General features: G+C 41.8%; 1 protein-coding gene across 3 annotated transcripts in view; it reads left to right on the forward strand.

The window, feature by feature from the left end:
- Positions 1-20,517, forward strand: part of LOC123751531 (uncharacterized) — a 77,097-nt gene extending 56,580 nt beyond the window's left edge. For all 3 annotated transcript variants that reach the window (XM_069338956.1, XM_069338958.1, XM_069338957.1), the window contains exons 3-6: positions 6,551-6,694; positions 18,789-19,002; positions 19,840-20,022; positions 20,196-20,517. In XM_069338956.1, the coding sequence (XP_069195057.1) occupies positions 6,551-6,694; positions 18,789-19,002; positions 19,840-20,022; positions 20,196-20,401 (747 nt within the window). In that variant the 3' untranslated portion in view covers positions 20,402-20,517. The remainder of the gene's footprint in view (positions 1-6,550; positions 6,695-18,788; positions 19,003-19,839; positions 20,023-20,195) is intronic.
- The last annotated feature ends 2,234 nt before the right edge of the window (positions 20,518-22,751 follow it).

Raw genomic sequence — 22,751 nt, forward strand, 5'->3', positions numbered from 1 at the left:
TGAGGCTCGCTTCTGGAGGGGCTTTGACCTCACTTGAGTGCCAGACATCGCAGGGGGAAGCCGCGCTCCGTTGAGCTCCCATCAGAAGGGAACCCCTAGTGATATATCTCGAAGAGAAGAGAAGTGTGCGGACGTACCAGCTGTGGAATCGAGCTGGGAACGTTGTGGTCTCAAGTCCTGGTCGACGAGCAGATATTAAATCGCCCAGAAGCATTATTGTGTGCTGTGTGGAGCGCCCTGACCAGACGCCGTCAGAGGGAAAGCGCCCTCGACCAATTAATCTGTGGTAAGCACGATAAACGCCAGTTCATAGTGATTGTTTGTAGTTGGTCGTGTGCCCAGCGACAGTAGCAATGTTTATTTATAAGTTAGACATGTTTTAATAAGGCAGAAAGCCTGAAATAAGAGAGTGGAGAGGGAGGAACACGGAGCGACGTCCGCCCCCTCTGAGCGCTGGCGGAAGACTGAGGGAGCCCGGCTCCGGATGGAGGAAGACCCTCCCAGCGAGTGAGGACCGCCGCCAGGCGAGGTGGAGTATGGACCCGCCCAAAACGGGGGAGTCCACTCTCACTGTATGTAGAGAACAGATAGAGGTTTGAGGCAAGCATATTGTGTGGTTATTTTTGTTTATGTGTTAAAGGGGAACGTTTTATTGGAGTGTCGATGGGTTGCAGGTTTGTCTTTGGGGAAGAAGTTGCTGAGAACTTCGAAGCCAGCAGATGATGTAGCTGATGAGACAAAGGTAGTGGAGCAGAGGACCTCGAGCTGTGAGGAGAAGCAGCAGTGAAGAGGAGTGTCACGTGCTTCTGTAGAGGTGGAGAAGCACCATACTTGCTCGGGGAAACTTCATGGTGTAGCAGCCAAGAGAGCTGTGGAGGACCCTAGCAGAAGGGTGAAGCACCGTAGTTACTCAAGGAAACTTCATGATAGCAGCCTGGAGGAGCTGCAGAGGATCCTGGTAGTGGAGCCCGGAAGAACCTAAGGATATTAGGGTAGTGAACTTCCAGAGGTGGAAGGGGAAGTTCTGGTGGATTACTAGTAGGGAGTTGATAGTGTTTGGTTGTCATTAGCGTGCAAGACGCAGTGAGAGGTGAGTGACTGTTGGCATTCTTATGTCAAGGAGTTTTTTTATACTGAAGTATCAATGAACATTTATACTGGTATATGTTATTGCATTCAAATGCTGGTTTTCTATATATATATGTCATCTTGCTGATGGTGCAACAGTGTGTAGGCTTGACCAACTTGAGGAGGTTAATAGTATCAGGTGGTGAACCAGGAGATAGGATACCACTTGATAAGCTGATAATAGAGTTCTGATGGTGTTGGAGTGCAACCTGATTGTGATATTATAGAGTATAGGATTCATTATTATTATATGTGTGTATGTATCGTGTATGTGCTCTGTTCAGTAAATGTGTCACAATTTGCTGGTGTTTGCCCTTGTCCTAGTGAGGCTTCCCAGGAAGTAGTGAAGAAGGAGAGAGAGAGAGAAAGAGCCAAGAACCACTGCTGTGGACGGGGTAGGAGGTAATACTAGTAAGTCATAGGGGATTGAGGAGATCATATCTCATAAGGAGAGAGAGGGGAGTCACAGCGGCTCGAGTGGGTGTGTGCACGTGACAACGAGGCTAAGTGTTGGAGCCGCATCCCCTAAACGTGTGACGTTGAGCCCCTCTCCAAGAGCCAGAAGCGCCAAGGGTGATCTCCTAGTATAAGCACTCTGCCGAGTTGTGGGTTGGGCTGTCCATAGAGAAGGATCAACGACGACAACACCAACCAACCCACAGTCTATGATACTAGCACACTGCTACAGCTTTGTTCCGATCGGCTCGGAGACCCTCGGTTCGTGGGGAAAATGTGCATTGAAGTTCCTGAAGGAATTGGGGGACAAATTGATCAGCGCTACAAAAGACCAGAGAGCAAAAAGTTTCTTGTTCCAGCGCCTCAGTGTTGCGATTCAGAGGGGAAATGCCTGTTGCGTCTTGGGCACTAGTCCAACTTCAGAGGAATTCGAAGAAGTGTTTGACTTGCAACAATGATCGAACCCGTCTGTGACATTCATCAATGTTTCCCATTGTTGTGTTTTTCAAGAGATCCATAACCTTTAAGCACCTTTTTGCATTATTATTTTTGTATCAACCCATGTATATCTTGTAACCATCAAATGCATAATAAAGCACAAAAAATAAAAAAGGAAGGGGGTGGTAGGAGAAAAGCACACAGAAACTGTATTGGAGGGGATCTAAACATTCCCTCTAATGCGTTATGCGTGGTTTCCTCCGAGGCTATGGGTCCCCCTTCTTCCAGCTAGAGGTGGTACTCCCTTCCCTTTATATATATATATATATATATATATATATATATATATATATATATATATATATATATATATATATATATATATATATATATATATATTATATATGTCGTACCTAGTAGCCAGAGCGCACTTCTCAGCCTACTATGCAAGGCCCAATTTGCCTAATAAGCCAAGTTTCCATGAATTAATTGTTTTTCGACTACCTAACCTACCTAACCTAACCTAACCTAACTTTTTCGGCTACCTAGCCTAACCTAACCTATAGAGATAGGTTAGGTTAGGTTAGGTAGGGTTGGTTAGGTTCGGTCATATATCTACATTAATTTTAACTCCAATAAAAAAAAATTGACCTCATACATAATGAAATGGGTAGATTTATCATTTCATAAGGAAAAAAATAGAGAAAACATATTAATTCAGGAAAACTTGGCTTATTAGGCAAATCGGGCCTTGCATAGTAGGCCGAGAAGTGCATTCTGGCTACTAGGTACGACATATATATATATATATATATATATATATATATATATATATATATATATATATATATATATATATATATTATATATGTTGTACCAAAAGAGCCAGAGCTCAATCCCCGCAAGCACTACTCGGTAAGTATATATATATATATATATATATATATATATATATATATATATATATATATATATATATATATATATATATATATATATATATATATATGTCGTACCTAGTAGCCAGAACGCACTTCTATGCCTACTATGCAAGGCCCGATTTGCCTAATAAGCCAAGTTTTCCTGAATTAATATATTTTCTCTAATTTTTTTCTTACGAAATGATAAAGCTACCCATTTCATTATGCATGACGTTAATTTTTTTTATTGGAGTTAAAATTAACGTTGATATATGACCGAACCTAACCAACCCTACCTAACCTAACCTAACCTATCTTTATAGGTTAGGTTAAGTTAGGTAACCAAAAAAGTTAGGTTAGGTTAGGTTAGGTAGGTTAGGTAGTATAAAAACAACTAATTCATGAAAACTAGGCTTATTAGACAAATCGGGCCTTGCATAGTAGGCAGAGAAGTGCGTTCTGGCTATTAGGTACGACATATATATATATATATATATATATATATAATATATATATAATATATATATATATGTCGTACCTAGTAGCCAGAACGCACTTCTCAGCCTACTATTCAAGGCCCGATTTGCCTAATAAGCCAAGTTTTCCTGAATTAATATATTTTCTCTAACTTTTTTTCTTATGAAATGATAAAGCTACCCATTTCATTATGTATGAGGTCAATTTTTTTTTGAGTTAAATTTAACGTAGATATATGACCGAACCTAACCAACCCTACCTAACCTAACCTAACCTATCTCTATAGGTTAGGTAGCCGAAAAAGTTAGGTTAGGTAGTCTAAAAAACAATAATTCATGAAAACTTGGCTTATTAGGTAAATCGGGCCTTGCATAGTAGGCTGAGAAGTGCGTTCTGGCTACTAGGTACGACATATATATATATATATATTATATATATATATATATATATTATATATATATATATATATATTATATATATATATATATATATATATATATATATATATATATATATATATATATATATATATATATATATATATATATATATACTTACCGAGTAGTGCTTGCGGGGATTGAGCTCTGGCTCTTTTTGGTCCCGCCTCTCAACAGTCAATCAACTAATGCACAAGTTCCTGAGCCTATTGGGCTCTATCATATCTACACTTAAAGCTGTGTATGGAGTCAGCCTCCACCACACTCACTTCCTAATGCATTCCATTTGTCTACTACTACTATGACACTGAAAAAATTCTTTCTAACGTCTCTATGGCTCATTTGGGCACTCAATTTCCACCTGTGTCCCCTAGTGCGTGTGCCTCTTGTGTTAAATAGTCTATCTCAACCTACCCTATAAATTCCTCTGAGAATCTTGCATGTGGTAATCATGTCCCCTCTAACTCTTCTGTTTTCCAGCGACGTGAGGTCTAATTCCCGTAGTCTCTCCTCGTAGGTCATACCTCTCAGCTCGGGTACTAGTCTGGTGGCAAACCTTTGAACCTTTTCCAGTTTAGTCGTATGCTTGACTAGATATGGACTCCATGCTTGGGCTGCATACTCGAGGATTGGTCTACTACAGACATTGGTGGTATAAAGAGTTCTGAATGATTCCTTACACAAGTGTCTAAATGCCGTTCTTATGTTAGCCAAGCTGGCATATGCTGCTGATGTTATCCTCTTGATATTGGCTTCAGGGGACAGGTCAGGCGTGATATCAACCCCCAGATCCTTCACTCTGACTCTTGAAGAATTCCATCTCCCAAATGATACCTTGTAACTGGCCTCCTGCTCCCTACACCTACCTTCATTATATTACATTTGCTTGGGTTAAACTCTAACAACCATTTTGTTCAACCATTCCTTCAGTTTGTCTAGGTCGTCTTAAAGCCTCAAGCAATCCTCTGTCTTAATCCTTCTCATAATTTTGGCATCGTCAGCAAACATTGAGAGCAATGAGTCTATACCCTCCGGGAGATCGTTTACGTATATCAGAAACAGAATAGGACCTAGTATAGAGCCCTGTGGGACTCCACTGGTGACTTCACGCCAATCTGAGGTCTCACTCCTCACTGTAACTCTCTGCTTCCTATTGCTTAGGTATTCCCTTATCCACTGGAGCAATTTACCAGTTACTCCTGCCTATCTTCCCAGCTTATGTACCAGCCTCTTATGGGGAACTGTGTCAAAGGCTTTCCGACAGTCCAAAAAAATGCAATCCTCCCATCTTTCTCTTTCTTGCCTAATCTTTGTCACCTGGTCGTAGAATTCTATCACGCCTGTAAGGCAAGATTTACCCTCCCTGGCGATTTGTCACGAAGTCCCTTCTCTCCAAATGTGTTACTAGATTTTTTCTCACGATCTTCTCCATCACCTTGCATGGTATACAAGTTATGGACACTGGTTATGGTTCAATGCGTATTGTCTGTCACCCGTTTTGTATATTGTGACCACATTAGCTGTCTTCCATACTTCTGGTAGGTCTCCCGTCTCCAGTGACCTACTATACACTATGAAGAGTGGCAAGCAGAGTGCCTCTGCACACTCTTTCAATACCCATGGTGAGATCCCATCTGGACCAACAGCCTTTCTCACATCTAGATCCAACAGGTGTCTCTTGACCTCCTCTCTCGTAATTTCGAACCCTTCCAAGGCCGCCTGGTTTACTGCCCCCTCTCCAAGTGCAGTGACCTCACCTTGTTCTATTGTGAAGATCTCCTGGAACCTCCTGTTGAGTTCTTCACACACCTCTTTGTCATTCTCTGTATACCTGTCCTCGCCTGTTCTAAGTTTCATTACCTGTTCTTTCACTGTTGATTTCCTCCTGATGTGACTGTGGAGTAACTTTGGTTCGGTCTTGGCTTTGCTTGCTATATCATTTTCATAGTTTTTCTCTGCTTCCCTTCTCACACTAACATACTCCTTCCTGGAGCTCTGGTATGTGTCTCTGCTTTCTGGTGTTCTGTTATTTCGAAAGTTCCTCCACGCCCTTTTGTTCAGTTCCTTTGCTTCCATACATGCCCTATTATACCATGGATTCTTCTTTTGCTTCTCGGATTTTTCCTTTTGAGCCGGGATAAACCTATTTACTGCCTCCTGACACTTTTGGGTGACATAGTCCATCATGTCTTGTACAGACTGAGCTTTGAGGTCTGTGTCCCATGGTACATCCTTTAGGAAACTTCTCATCCCCTCATAATTCCCCTTTCGGTATGCCAGTCTCTTGTTTCCTAGTTCTTTTTTGGGGAGATAAGTCCTAACTCTACCAAGTACTTAATTATCAATACACTGTGATCACTCATTCCCAAGGGTGCTTCCATCTTAACTTCCCATATATCCCACTCATTTTGGGTAAATATCAGATCAAGCATGGCTGGTTCATCTTCCCCTCTCATTCTTGTCGGTCCCTTGATGTGTTGACTTACAAAGTTTCTTGTTGCCGCGTTCAGCAGCTTAGCTCTCCATGTATCTGGTCCTCCATGTATGTGTGTGTGTGTGTGTGTGTGTGTGTGTGTGTGTGTGTGTATGTGTTTATATGTAAATTGGTTATGTAATGGTTTACGTTAAGCAAATATACAACATGTTGTTTTCAGGTCAATATATACTTATTTACTCGTATATTGGTGTCCACAGGAGGAGCTTCAGGTGGGTCACCAGAGGGCGACTGTGCTGCTCAACAAGCTGCTGTGTCAGGCAAACCAGGTGCTGCCATCAGGCGGTTTCTGTCTTCATAAGAACAAATTAGTTGTTGGTGGTAACCACTTGTGGAGTGGCCAGGTAATTAGACATGAGGTGTTGATGCAACAACAGAAAAGGTACTATTTCCCCATAAAAATATAACAATATATTCAAACTTGGTGAGTTATCGTTGAATCCATGAATCAGGAACGGTATGAGATGAAAGCAGAAACCAGTTTGACTATATAGCACTTGGTAAAGGTATGAGGATGACAGAAACAAAGAGACAAAAGGCTGACTGTAAAAGGGATACAATTCCAGTTACACAGACCGGGGCTGTGTCTGGTATCCCACCTGGTGTGTGTGTGTGTGTGTGTGTGTGTGTGTGTAATTACCTAAGTGTAGTTACAGGATGAGAGCTACGCTCGTGGTGTCCCGTCTTCCCAACACTCTGACATATAACGCTTTGAAACTACTGACGGTCTTGGCCTCCACCACCTTCTCACCTAACTTGTTCCAACCGTCTACCACTCTGTTTGCGAAAGTGAATTTTCTTATATTTCTTCGGCATCTGTGTTTAGCTATCGTATCTTGAGGTTATCTTGAGATGATTTCGGGGCTTTTTAGTGTCCCCGCGGTCCGGTCCTCGACCAGGCCTCCACCCCCAGGAAGCAGCCCGTGACAGCTGACTAACACCCAGGTACCTATTTTACTGCTAGGTAACAGGGGCATAGGGTGAAAGAAACTCTGCCCATTGTTTCTCGCCGGCGCCTGGGATCGAACCCGGGACCACAGGATCACAAGTCCAGCGTGCTGTCCGCTCGGCCGACCAGCTAGTTTAAATCTATGACCTCTTGTTCTTAAAGTTCCAGGTCTCAGGAAATCTTCCTTATTGATTTTATCAATTCCTGTTACTATTTTGTATGTAGTGATATGTATAATATCACAAATCTATCTCCATTACTTTACCAATCATCCCCCAAGAAAGTAAAAAGTAAAAAGTAGTGTTGCTGCAGGTCTTTATTAAAAGTATTGCGAATCTGTAGTCCTCAGCGGTACAGCAATAGTTATAAAATATATCAACTCAATATAGTAGGATACGCTAATTGGTTCCTGGGTGAAGATTTAAAAGTTGTCAAAACCAAATTTCTTCAAGACTGACACCACTAGGCAGCAGGAGATCACTACTTAGACGAGCTTGGTCGCTCCATATAGCTCTAGCATGAAGAACACAGCTAAGAACTTAAGAAAAACTTAATTTTCTGTTGGAAAAATAAAGTAGGTGAGGAACTAATCAACATCTACCAGAAAACAGATTAAGCCGAGCGTGTCGGAAATTCCCACACCAATTACTAACACTTAACAGGATATGCTAAGAAATAATTGCTGTTACATGTTAAATAAATACTAACCATAATTACCTTTGTTAACCTTACAAAGAGATTTGGGTTTCAAAGCATTCCTTATAAAATCGACGTCAGAGTCTTTAACCATCAGCAAGAGTATGCTAAACATTGGGGCGTACACCGGTCCTGGTTAACATGTATAATATGTCATATTTGGTCATTTATGTTAATTAATGTTAACTGGTTAGGTTGCAGGAATAGCCACCTGGAACGGGTAAGAATCTACTTATATTTAATAACTTTCCTCTTGACATATGTCATATATGTGTTACTGTTTTATTACCTTGCAACCACTTGGCAGGTGAAATTGAGAGGAAAGAAATATTGGTAGCATTACAACTGGTTCTCACATGATGCACCATGACACCACCAGCCTCATGGTCAACGAGGATTGAGCATACGTGATATGATGGGTCCATGTGACTAGGTGCTTCTGGTCTCATGATACCAATGCCTGTGCAACCAAACTGTGCCCCTGCAACAAGAACAATAAGGGCAGCACTAATCCGTACTGTGTGGGGACATAAAACAAATGTCTCCCCAAAGTCAAAGCATAGGAAGAGACTTCCACTACCATTATGGATATAAGTGTCCTATCAACAGAGGCCAAGCAATAACGTAACTTTGACTACTGCCCAACTTATCATTAAACAAGGGCCAAGGTGAACACCCGCAGGTTATTTGACCTCGGGTCCCAAAAATCATGTCACACAGAAGGTGGCAGATGAATTAAAATTAAAGCCTGTAACTCAAGTAAAATTAAATATACCAGAGTCCTGACAAACACAGGACCCCAAGACTACAAAGTGGTCCAACCACTAGTACGTTTAGGCGGTTATGTCCGACCTGTACAGGCCATAGTATTCGACAAAATGCCATCTCAACAAATCGACAAAGAAAGGGAATCAAGTGGGCTGACAACAAAATAACGTTTATCACCTAACTGATATTGGAATACTTGTAGGTACAGACTATTACCATAAGTTCATTACTAGACACTCTAAACAACAGGGAATGAACTTGTTGAAGTCAGCTGAAGGCAAGTTGCTCACAGGCACAATATTAAGCCTGAAATTGCCTATGCCTGCAGACAAGCACTTCAAATGGAAATTCAGATTCAACAGTTAAATATAAATCTCCAGTAAAAATATACCAAGAAGAATACAGCTGACTATATCAATAGAGATTGATCTTGATATCATCATTTAAAGCCAAGATGTGCTCCTGGGGCCTAAGTGGATAATCAGTGATCTGTAGCCTAAATATGCTACAAGTCACTGCGACTAATTTCACTGATCCTACTGAAGTCTCAAAGCCATACTTGACTTTAATGATTGAGTATCATGTTGAGATGATTTCGGGGCTTAGCGTCCCGCGGCCCGGTCCTCGACCAAGCCTCCTTTTTGTTACACACACCTAGGAAGCAGCCCGTAGCAGCTGTCTAACTCCCAGGCACCTATTTACTGCTAGGTGAACAAGGGACATCAGGGTGAAAGTAACTCTGCCCATTTGTTTCTACCTCCACCGGGGGTCGAACCCAGAACCCTAGGTCTACGAATCCCAAGTACTGTTCACTCAGCTGTCAGGCCCCTCCATGAGTACCTTCAATCCTCTGAATTAATTAAACTAAAATAAAATCCCAATTGTCAGTCAAAATAAACTCCAGCAAATAAGCACACAGGAGGACACAGCTGACTATATAACCCGAAGATATATATATATATAATAACCCTAACCCTAAGATATATAACCCAACGTCAAGGTTTCCCAACGTCAGGAAACTGTTGTACTAAAGTGCCCTTATCCTAAGCTACCAGAGGACCCAAAACAGAAAACGGGACAGTATTTGATTTTCGCGAGACGCTACTATTTTCTAGTACAACGATTTTTCGCCTTAAGTAGAGTATACGTCACAATGCGACGTTCTATTAGGAGGACGGGTTGGAGAGAGTGCGCCTCTCAAACACCTGGAGCCAAAACAGAAGAAGACACCTAGAATAAATACTCAAGAATGGCAAAAAATCACCAGGAAGGAACAATCAGAAAGGAGATGTTGGGAGGAAAAATGAGACATGAGGAAGAGGACAAAAGATAACAGCAAAATTAGTAAAGACAGCAGCAGGAGCATATGGCTTCACAAAGAGAGATGTCCCATGGAGCATCACACTCCAACAACCCCACCACGACTACGGACAGGGAAGGGAGTCCGCTCCCTTTCACTGGCAACACAAAAAGCATTTGTAGATATTCATCTTTTAGATTTTGATTTCCTTTCAAAATATAAAATCATGATATGGGATTTTTTTTGCTTACTATTTTGTTTTCTAGTTTTGTATTGCAATGCATATTGTGTGAAAATGTTATCAGTATAAAGAAAAACACTATCCCATGGTAATAATACAAATTTATGTATAAAATTCATTTTGAAATTTAATTTTTTCTGCAAAAATTGTAATACCATAATCAAGAAGTTTACTTTTCATATATATAGCTCAGTATTTAGATCCCAATTACATATAATAATATATATATATATATATATATATATATATATATATATATATATATATATATATATATGTATATATATATGTATATATATATATATATATATATATATATATATATATATATATATATATATATATATATATATACAACTTTTTAGACACTCAATAGGAAGCAGAGAGTTACAGTGAGGGGTGAGACCTCAGACTGGCGTGAAGTCTGAAAGTCGGAAAACTCAGTGCCAAATGCTTAATGCACAGACTACCCTGTTCCAGTAGCTGAAGTTTATAACTTTTTTAGACACTCAACCCACCAGGGGACTCGAACACTGGCCTACCAGGTGGCAGTTGCATGCAGTATCCACTACACCATACTTCAAAGCCATTGCAATGAGTTTTCCCATATAACAGAGCTCGATAAAAGAGCACCGGGGGTCCCACACTACCCATTGCCATGGCTTTGAAGTATGGTGTAGTGGATACAGCGTGCAACTGCCACCTTGTTGGCCAGTGTTCGAGTCCCCTGGTGGGTTGAGTGTCTAAAAAGTTATAAACTTCAGCTACTGGAATGATTCTACTTTGCTCTGATGAAGGCGAATTAGCCGAAAACGCGTTTAGCATTTTCTATTTTTCACATGTGTTTATTCTGCATATATATATATATATATATATATATATATATATATATATATATATATATATATATATATATATATATATATATATATATATATATGTCGTACCTAATAGCCAGAACGCACTTCTCAGCCTACTTTGCAAGGCCCGATTTGCCTAATAAGCCAAGTTTTCATGAATTAATGTTTTTTCGACTATCTAACCTACCTAACTTAACCTAACCTAACTTTTTCGGCTACCTAACCTAACCTAACCTATAAAGATAGGTTAGGTTAGGTTAGGTAGGGTTGGTTAGGTTCGGTCATATATCTACGTTAATTTTAACTCCAATAAAAAAAATTGACCTCATACATATTGAAATGGGTAGCTTTATCAATTCATAAGAAAAAAATTAGAGAAAATATATTATTTCAGGAAAACTTGGCTTATTAGGCAAATTAGGCCTTGAATAGTAGGCCAAAAAGTGCGTTCTGGCTACTAGGTACGACATATATATATATATATATATATATATATATATATATATATATATGTCGTACCTAATAGCCAGAACGCACTTCTCAGCCTACTATTCAAGGCCCGATTTGCCTAATAAGCCAAGTTTTCATGAATTAATGTTTTTTCGTCTACCTAACCTACCTAACCTAACCTAACCTAGCTTTTTTTGGCTACCTAACCTAACCTTACCTATAAATATAGGTTAGGTTAGGTTAGGTAGGGTTGGTTAGGTTCGGTCATATATCTACGTTAATTTTAACTCCAATAAAAAAAAATTGACCTCATACATAGAGAAAAGGGTTGCTTTATCATTTCATAAGAAAAAAATTATAGTAAATATATTAATTCAGGAAAACTTGGCTTATTAGGCAAATCGGGCCTTGAATAGTAGGCTGAGAAGTGAGTTCTGGCTACTAGGTACGACATATATATATATATATATATATATATATATATGTGTGTGTGTGTGTGTACTCACTTAGTTGTACTCACCTAGTTGTGTTTGCAGGGGTTGAGCTCTGGCTCTTTGGTCCCGCCTCTCAACTGTCAATCAACAGGTGTACAGGTTCCTGAGCCTATTGGGCTCTATCATATCTACACTTGAAACTGTGTATGGAGTCAGCCACCACCACATCACTTCCTAATGCATTCCATTTGTCAACCACTCTGACACTAAAAAAGTTCTTTCTAATATCTCTGTGGCTCATTTGGGCACTCAGTTTCCACCTGTGTCCCCTAGTGCGTGTGCCCCTTGTGTTAAACAGCCTGTCTTTATCAACCCTGTCAATTCCCTTCAGGATCTTGAATGTGGTGATCATGTCCCCCCTAACTCTTCTGTCTTCCAACGAAGTGAGGTTTAATTCCCGTAGTCTCTCCTCGTAGCTCGTACCTCTCAGCTCGGGTACTAGTCTGGTGGCAAACCTTTGAACCTTTTCCATTTTAGTCTTATGCTTGACTAGAAATGGACTCCATGCTGGTGCCGCATACTCCAGGATTGGTCTGACATATGTGGTATATAATGTTCTGAAAGATTCCTTACACAAGTTTCTGAAGGCCGTTCTTATGTTAGCCAACCTGGCATATGCTGCTGCTGTTATCCTCTTGATATGAGCATCAGGGGACAGGTCTGGCGTGATATCAACCCCCAGGTCTTTCTCTCTCTCGGACTCTTGAAGTATTTCATCTCCCAAGTGATACCTTGTATCTGGTCTCCTGCTTCCTACCCCTATCTTCATTACATTACATTTGCTTGGATTAAACTCTAATAGCCATTTGTTCGACCATTCCTGCAGCTTGTCCAGGTCTTCTTGAAGCCTCAAGCTGTCCTCCTCAGTCTTAATCCTTCTCATAATTTTGGCGTCGTCAGCAAACATTGAGAGGAATGAGTCTATACCCTCTGGGAGATCATTTACGTATATCAGAAACAGGATAGGTCCAAGTACAGAGCCCTGTGGGACTCCACTGGTGACCTCACGCCAGTCTGAGGTCTCACCCCTCACTGTAACTCTCTGCTTCCTATTGTTTAGGTACTCCCTTATCCACTGGAGCGCCCTACCAGTTACTTCTGCCTGTTTCTCTAGCTTATGCATCAACCTTTTATGGGATACTGTGTCAAAGGCTTTCCGACAGTCCAAAAAAATGCAGTCCGCCCACCCTTCACTTTCTTGTTTAATCTTTGTCACCTGATCGTAGAATTCTATCAATCCTGTAAGGCAAGATTTACCCTCCCTGAACCCATGTTGATGGGTTGTCACGAAGTCTCTTCTCTCCAGATGTGTTACTAGGTTTTTTCTCACAATCTTCTCCATCACCTTGCATGGTATACAAGTTAAGGACACTGGCCTGTAGTTCAGTGCCTCTTGTCTGTCACCCTTTTGGTATAGTGTTACTACATTAGCAGTCTTCCATATTTCTGGTAGGTCCCCCGTTTCCAGTGACCTACTATACACTATGGAGAGTGGTAGGCAAAGTGCTCCTGCACACTCTTTCAATACCCATGGCGAGATTCCATCCGGCCCAACAGCTTTTCTCACATCCAGCTCCAATAGGTGCTTCTTGACCTCGTCTCTTGTAATTTTGAACCTATCCAAGGTCACCTGGTTTGCTGCCACCTCTTCTAGCGCCGCGACATCTCCCTGTTCTATTGTAAAGACCTCCTGGAACCTTTTGTTGAGTTCTTCACACACCTCTTTGTCATTCTCTGTGTACCTGTCCTCGCCCACCCTAAGTTTCATCACCTGTTCCTTCACTGTTGTCTTCCTCCTGATGTGACTGTGTAGTAGCTTTGGTTCGGTCTTGGCTTTATTAGCTATATCATTTTCATACCTTTTCTCAGCTGCTCTTCTCACACTGACATACTCGTTCCTGGTTCTCTGGTATCTCTCTTTACTTTCTGGTGTTCTGTTATTACGGAAGTTCCTCCATGCCCTTTTGTTCTGCTCCTTTGCTTCCATACATTCCTTATTAAAACACGGATTCTTCCTTTGCTTCTCTGTTTTTTTTCCTGTCGGGCTGGGACAAACCTGCTTACAGCCTCCTGACATTTTTGGGTGACATTGTCCATCATGTCTTGTACGGACTTGGTTCCGAGTTCTGTGTCCCAATGTATATCCCATAGGAATTTATTCATTTCCTCATAGTTTCCCTTTCGGTACGCCAGCCCTTTGGTTCCCAGTTCTTTTTTGGGGGTGATAATTTCCAGCTCAACCAGGTACTCAAAGCTCAATACACTATGATCACTCATTCCCAAGGAGGCTTCCAACTTAACTTCCCTTATATCCGACTCATTTAGGGTAAATATCAGATCAAGCAAGGCTGGTTCATCCCCTCCTCTCATTCTTGTTGGTCCCTTGACGTGTTGACTTAGAAAGTTTCTTGTTGCCACATCCAGCAGCTTAGCTCTCCATGTGTCTGGGCCTCCATGTGGGTCTCTATTCCCCCAATCTATCTTCCCATGGTTGACGTCTCCCATGATTAGAAGTCTGGATCCGTTCCTGCTAGCCACAGAAGCTGCTCTCTCTATTATATTGATGGTGGCCAAGTTGTTTCTATCATATTCCTGTCTGGGTCTTCTGTCATTTGGTGGGGGGTTTTATATGACTATTATAATAATTTTCTGTCCTCCAGTTGCTATGGTGCCTGAAATGTAGTCACTGAAACCTTCACAGTTCTGAATTACCATCTCTTCGAAACTCCAACCTTCTCTTAGTAGCAGAGCTACACCACCTCCTCCTCTCCCTTCTCTCTCTTTCCTCACTACATAGTAGCCCTGTGGAAACACTGCGTTTGATATGATTTTCGTTAACTTTGTTTCTGTGAGTGCTATTATGTCTGGGTTTTCTTCTAGTGCCCATTCTCCAAGTTCACTTGTTTTATTTGAAATCCCATCTATGTTAGTGTACATCGCCTTGAAGCTCACTTTCTTCTGTTCATTTTCATGTCCCTTTCTTGGCGAGCATTCTGCTGGTGTGGGAAGCTGTTCCGTGGGTGAGAGGATCTGTGAGGTGGTTTGCAGGGTCTCAGAGGATTTTGGGGTGGGGGGTGGGGGTTTAAGGGAAGGGGGGACAGGTAGGGTGTGGGTTAAGGAGGTAGGGGGGACATGGAGGATACGCAGTGAGGGGGGAGGAGGGATAGGGAGGGTATGGGATGAAGGGGGAGGGGGGACAGGAGGAAAAAGGTGGGAGGGGGGACATGATGGGAATGGGGAAGGGGTGTCAGGGTCAGAATGGGGTGGGGTGGGAGGGAGGGTTGGGTGTTGGCAGGTAGGGTGAGGGGAAGGGAGGGTTTCTATGCAGAGGGGGGTGGTGGTGTGGCCCCCCCCCCCCTCTGGTGTTGCTGGGATGCTGGTTTTGGGTTCTCCTCTTGTCTCTGGGACTGTTGTGTTGAGGGCTGTGATTTCCTGGTTTGCTCCTCTCTCCCTGCGCTTCCTCCTTGCCTCTGCTGCCCTGGCTCTCTCCTCCTTCGTCCTGTCCCTCTGCAGGAATACTTTTTTGTATCCCTCCATATGCTGCAGATGACTCTTCTTTTCGAGAATGTCCTCCTTCGTGGTTTCGTTTGTAAACACCACCTTTACAAGTCGGTTTCTCTCCTTGTTGTACAGGCCCAACCTGAAAACCTTCTCTATATTATGTACAGCCCCTTCCATCTAATACCCCTTCAGTAGCCCATGTACTGCCTCTCTATCCTTGCCATTCCATTCTTGCCTGTTGGATCCTTCCTGTTCTTTGATGCCTACAACTACCACTGATCTTTTCCTCTCCAGCAGTTGAGTGGTGCACCTTGCTGCTTCCTGTGACGTAGCTGCTTGCATCGCTACCTCCCTCACTGTGTCCATTGCTTCTGAGCTCTTTTTCAGTATATCCGCAAATGTATCAGGTACAGAGGCATTTCCTTCCAATGTAACATTCCCACCTTCCCTTTGGATGATAATCTGATGCTCAGTCTCTTTATTTTTCTCTGTGAGAGATTTGATCTTCTCCCTTGCTGATGTCAGCTCACTTTGCAGATTGTTAATTGTAATCCTCATTTCATTCATCTCCCTCCTGAATTCCTCCAGAACTTGGGTTAGCATCTCCTTCGTTTGATCTCCCTGGCTGCTTTCCTTGTCCCTGTTGCGGCCTCCTGCCATTTTGTCCCTTGTAAAGAGAGAGAGAGAGAGCAAGAGAGAGATAGAGAGCAAGAGAGAGAGAGAGCAAGAGAGAGCAAACAAGAGAGAGCAAGAGAGAGAGCAAGAGAGAGAGAGAGCAAGAGAGAGAGAGAGCAAGAGAGAGAGAGAGCAAGAGAGCAAGAGAGAGAGAGCAAGAGAGGGGGAGAGAGAGAGAGAGAGAGGGGGAGAGAGAGAGAGAGAGAGAGAGAGAGAGAGAGAGAGAGAGAGAGAGAGAGAGAGAGAGAGAGAGAGAGAGAGAGAGAGAGAGAGCAAGAGAGAGAGAGAGCAAGAGAGAGAGAGAGCAAGAGAGAGAGAGAGCAAGAGAGAGAGAGAGCAAGAGAGAGAGAGAGCAAGAGAGAGAGCAAGAGAGGGGGAGAGAGAGCAAGAGGGAGAGAGAGAGAGAGAGAGAGAGAGAGAGAGAGAGAGAACGTGTGCGCTCTTGGGATGGGGTTACTAGGAGGTGAGGTGTTCAGCTTACAGCAGGTAAGAAGGGGGGTGGTATGAGAGGTTTTATCTCCTTTCCGCGAAAGGTGTTAATCCCTTCTAGCCTGTGTGTGCATGTGTGTGTGCGTGCATACGTACGTGGGCTTGAGTGCGTGCGTGCGTGCGTGCGTGCGTGTGCGTGCGTGTGTCACTAGTTCACGGAAGCGGTAACTTCTACCCAGAATGAGCCACACCGAGATTTTAAATATATATACTATCCTGAACAAGAATTTGATAATATTTTACCTCACACTGTACACCTGATTACTTGACCAGAGAGGGGGTACATACCAGACTGTTTCCCGCTCACACAACTAGATGAGTAATGATGATGTATGGTTGACGATGGTGCTCCGTCGTCGCCTTTCCACTTGGTAATTCTCTAAGTGCTAGTAGATTGACGATGTCGATTTTTTTCTACACAAATCTCTGGAGTCACAGTCACCACCCAACAAACACAGACACAGTTCCACGGCGGGCCGTCTTACCTGGCCGTCAGGTCAGGTCAGGTCAGGTCACTACTTGGTCCTCCACACTATGCACCGGTGATTCCACTACTACACTTTGGTTTTTTCGCACTATCGCTAGCGATATGACTATGCTATGTAGCACCCTGCTAGCTACACACTGCGAGAGGCCAAATACTATGATCTAGCCTCAATAATCCTTCAATGTCCCGAGAAATTGACGAATTTCCGCGGACCTCGCTAATCGCGTGTGTCTCTCCTACCGTCGCTGGCCTACTCCTCCTACTGTGTGTGTGTGTGTGTGTGTGTGTGTGTGTGTGTGTGTGTGTGTGTGTGTGTGTGTGTGTGTGTGTGTGTGTGTATGTGTGTGTGTGTGTATGTAAATCACAGAAAATAAACACGTGATTAAAAATGTGACAGTGTCAGACCACGGAGGAAAATTGAAACAGGAATTTCCTTAAGTAATATTAATATACGAAAGTACTTAAGGAAATTCCTGTTTCAATTTTCCTCCGTATATATATATATATATATATATATATATATATATATATTATATAAGTTGTACCTAGTAGCTAGAACGTCGTACTCGGCCTGCTATGCAAGGCCCGATTTGCCTAATAAGCCAAGTTTTCCTGAATTAATATATTTTCTCAATTTTTTTTCTTATGAAATGATAAAGCTACCCATTTAATTATGTATGAGGTCAATTTTTTTTATTGGTGTTAAAATTAACGTAGATATATGACCGAACCTAACCAACCCTAACTAACCTAACCTATCTTTATAGGTTAGGTTTGGTTAGGTAGCCGAAAAAGTTAGGTTAGGTTAGGTAGGTTAGGTAGTCGAAAAACAATTAATTCATGGGAACTTGGCTTATTAGGCAAATTGGGCCTTGCATAGTAGGCTGAGAAGTGCGTTCTGGCTATTAGGTACGACATTATATATATATATATATATATATATATATATATATATATATATATATATATATATATATATGATCATTGTTAATATTTTATAGCCAGAATGTGTATTGGCAACTCCTAGGTATTAGTACTAATTTTAGTACTGCCATCAGCAACATGAAGCTTTATAAATAAAAATGTAAATGTTTGTAAAAAATCTTAAATCTCAGAAAGTTCTTCACTAATTACCTTGAAATTTTAACACAACATTCCATTCGAATACGCGCGTGTTTTTATATAGCTACCATTTAGATGTCACACCTGTGACAGGTAAAAACAGTTTTTTGAAAAACTGTTTTTCATGTGAGGGAATGGTAGGGAGTAAGAGGGGGTGGGGGATGGGGGAGAGGACAAGGGGATGGGTGAGTGGGTGATGGTGGGGAGGACGAGGGGAAGGGGGAGTGGGTGATAGTGGGGTGGATGAGGGGATACAGATAATGGAAACACAAGAAATATTGTATACCCACAAGCGTTATAATAATACATTGAGTCCCTCGACTCAATGTATTATTATAAAACAAATGTCAAACATTTAAAAAATAAATGAAAATGTCCACTTCAGTTCCACAATTCCCCAACGCAGCTGTGCGCGGGCTTGGAGCAGCTCTTCGGCAACACCACCGTGGCCGACCTCGGGGCGGGCCTGGGCCACTACGGCAGGTGCTTCCTCCGCAGGTCAGAGGGCATACTGACCCACCCCAACAAGGTGGAGACTGAAAATATCAACAAAGATTACAAGAATTTAATGACGCATGCAGGACTCTCCGGTACCCCACAAGTCATCAAATCATGGAACGGTAGGGTTATCTGGATATCATATTTGGCGTCAAGCCATCGCCAGGAAAGTTCTCCCATCTTTTTTTTTTTTGTCTACATCTTTTCCACTGTCTCTGATGTGGCCCGTTTTTATCTCGTTTGCTCCATTCAGCCTTCACCTTTTTTAATGGATCTCTTATTTAGTGATCCTGATGTCTCATGCTGTTATCTCGTTCTTTGAAACACTGTTTTATATATCTAATGTTGACGTTATCGTGGCTTATGACGAAAACAACTGTTAATGCCCTCGATTAGAAAGGTGCCTCCAGGAAGCTTGATTCTAGCATCTATGGCATTGTGTCCAATCCTATTTCTCTCCATGATTCCAGCACCTATGCTATTATGTCCAACCCATATTAAGCCAAAGCTAACACCCGGAAGCTATGGCTTTTTGTCTGAACTTAACCCTCCCGAGTTTGAATCTTTACACTAGGGATGAAAAACACTTGAGGCCTAAATTGCAGAGTTTAACAATTATATATTTTTAAGAAGGCTTCAGCATGCTACTTGAATCATTATATTCATATTTTATTTCGCACAATTTGAAATTCAACTTTCTGTTGTTCCTGCCATACAGTACAGAAGGTTAATAACAGGATTTGTAAGAACATTAAGGTAGTTAGAACGACTTCCAATATAACAATAAACAAAATGGTTGCAGTGAAGCCAGGTAAACAAAACTTGTTTTATATTGAATAATACAATACTCAAGTGATTGTTTACAAGGTTCGTCACAGAAGTTAGTTACAGGTCCCCCTACAGGGACTGGTTTGATAATGACTAGGGAATGTGTTGAAACCTTTCGTGTCCCTGTGTAGGATGGGATGGAGCGGCGAACATCGATGAGTTCACCAACGGGAGAATAGCGTCAGCGGACCTCTCCAGCCCCGCGACCCTTGGGGGTCCCTTCGACTGGGTCATGAGCCTGGAGGTGGGAGAACATATCCCAGAGTCCGGAGAGAAGAACTTCTTGGACAACCTGGTCAAGCACGCCTGCGTGGGTGAGTCGCCCTCCCGTTGTGTACCTGCCATAAGGCTCAGGTGCTGGTGGGTCTTCTCCACACATGTTGACCTGTAAACATGATATGTGTTGCGCTTCTTTCCTCAGACATGAGCTCTGCTTTATCTCGGGTACATGAACCTTCTCCTTGACCTGCCACGACCTCTGTTATAGGAGTGGTGTTGTCGTGGGCGGTGCCGGGGCAAGGAGGACACTCCCACGTCAACTGCCGCTCCAACGACTACGTCAAGAGGGAGATGGCCGCCCGGGGACTGGAGTCGGATAAGCTCGCAGAGGTGAAGCTGCGGAAAAACGTCGACCATCTCACCTACTTCAAGAACACCCTCATGGTCTTCAGGTACCCCAAGAAGAGATGCTGAGGCCCGTTCCGTCTCCTCCAACTCCTTCGAATCTAATATATTTGTATGCGAAAATAAGTTCCCGGACACTTGGCTTATCAACTCTACTGAACTTCGAAGGATGAAAAGGCCTCAGTAATATTCCGCTTGACTGAAGTTTGACTACTCCTCCAAGGTTCCATACTGTTCTTTTAAATGTAAATATTTTTCAATAAGGCTCTACAACTAGCCTTTTAAGCTACCGAGGACTGAAACTAACAATTTAAAACTAAATTAACAAAAAAAAAACTCAAAACTACTTATAAACTGTCCTTACTGTCCTAACAGTTATGACCTGAAGTGACCTAAAATGTTATGCATCAGCCCAGTCAACACGTTTATGGTAAATAGGTAAACTTAGTTTACAATAGCCGCTGAAGATAAACAATTCCACCTTCTCATTTGCCAAATTTGCATCAACATGTAATCGGATCCTACAAATGTCATGGAAATTCAATTAAGATAATTACAAATTGGCAAATACTTTCAGAGGTTTGATTGACAAAAAAACTGACACTAAGAAGTGCACAAGTTTAGAATTTTGCACAGACTCACCAGTGCACAGACATAGACTCACACACTCAGACAGATTTACAAAACATGGCCATACAGGAGTTTCGAGAAGATTTAATTCCTGTTTCGCACTTCATCAAATCTTGCACTTGCATGTTTCTAAGAACTTATTTTAAAAATATTCCCAATTAAACTCATGATTAGTATTTTCCAGATTAACTATTAAATTGCACTATGGAACTCTGGTATGTCAGCATCACCTATTGCTTACTGCACGAAGATGAGAAGGAATATGCAAATTTGAAAAATATAAAAATTTTATAAGTTTATATGTAAAATTGAGAAGTAAATATGCGAAGATTTAAAGTAAATATGGGAAGCAGAGGAATATGTATAAGAAGTGGAAACAAGGGTGTACCAGTGGACACGGCAGTTATGCAAGGATGCTTATTTTCAATTTACAGTATGTACAAATATATTTTTTAGGTACAACACTGGCGAGTTTCAATGTATTTAATCTCAAGTGAGTACAAAAACTACTTTATCATCTTCCAGAAACGTGTTCAATCCATAACAAAAGTTAAAATATTGTTACTCGATCGTAAGGAACTTAGACGATTAAGTCATTCAACACTTAACGCAGTGTCTCTCTTTGTTTGATTTATTACTTGTTCTAAGTACTTTATATTATTTGTAAAAAAAAATAAAAAATACTTTTGCATATACCGCAAACCCATTTCCATGTGTGTGTTAGTGCCAAAGAGTTTATGCCTGGTGTTCAGTTGAGGCGTCCAAGAGCTGTTTGGAGTTGTGTTAAACCCAACAAATACATTCTGGTTATGACAATAAATATACTTTCCCATGTGGTGTTTTTCTTAACATCATGACAGAAAAAGATGCAGACTCTCACTCTCCCTACCTCTCTTTGTTTTTCTCTCTTCCTCCCTCCCTTCCACTCTCTCTGCCCAAGCACTGGGCTAGATGGTAGTGGGATGGTCTCGCTTCATGCAGATCGGCGTTCAATCCCTGACCATCCCATCAACAAATCCTTATCCTGAACCCTTCCATGTACTGTAAAGTCGTAATAACTTGGCACTTTCTTTTGATAGTTCCCCCTCTCCCTCTCTCTCCCTCCCCCTCCCCCTCCCACCCCTCTCTCTCTCTCTCTCTCTCTCTCTCTCTCTCTCTCTCTCTCTCTCTCTCTCTCTCTCTCTCTCTCTCTCTCTCTCTCTCTCTCTCTCTCTTTCTCTCTCTCTCTTCCTTTGCCATACAGACCTTGAGGTCAGGGGCTGCATGCAGACTGTGTATTCTCCAGAAATTAAATGATATATAAGAGAGAGACAACCTGGCATAGAGGAGCGTGATGCACTTTGGTTTAGTAACGCGATGAAAGTCCAGCTACTGGATAGTCGTAATCTGTCACTGACATAACATTCTCCCTGCTATGGATAAAGGCTGAGAAATTCAATACTCTTACACAGGTAATTGCCTTTAGAAACTAGGCAGTAATTAATGGCTAAATCTACATGAACATTGTATCGAGTCACTCTATTATCCCCAATTTGAACACATCGTGTTAACACTGACCAATGTGAACACTATTAACAGTGAGTTTAGGGAGGGGAGGACGGTTAAGGGCAAATTGACTATTCTTATACATTTCTGTGAGCTATTTAATAGCTTATCTTACTGAGAACCTTATAACACTTATAAAGGTGTAATTCACTCTTAAATTACTACTTGTATCATGAGGGAGGGGCAATGGGAAGTAATTTTAAGGATTACTTTTGTATACTCAATCAACCCATTCTTATAATAG

Source organism: Procambarus clarkii, chromosome 40 (genome assembly GCF_040958095.1).
Source record: "Procambarus clarkii isolate CNS0578487 chromosome 40, FALCON_Pclarkii_2.0, whole genome shotgun sequence".
NCBI lineage: Eukaryota > Metazoa > Arthropoda > Malacostraca > Decapoda > Cambaridae > Procambarus > Procambarus clarkii.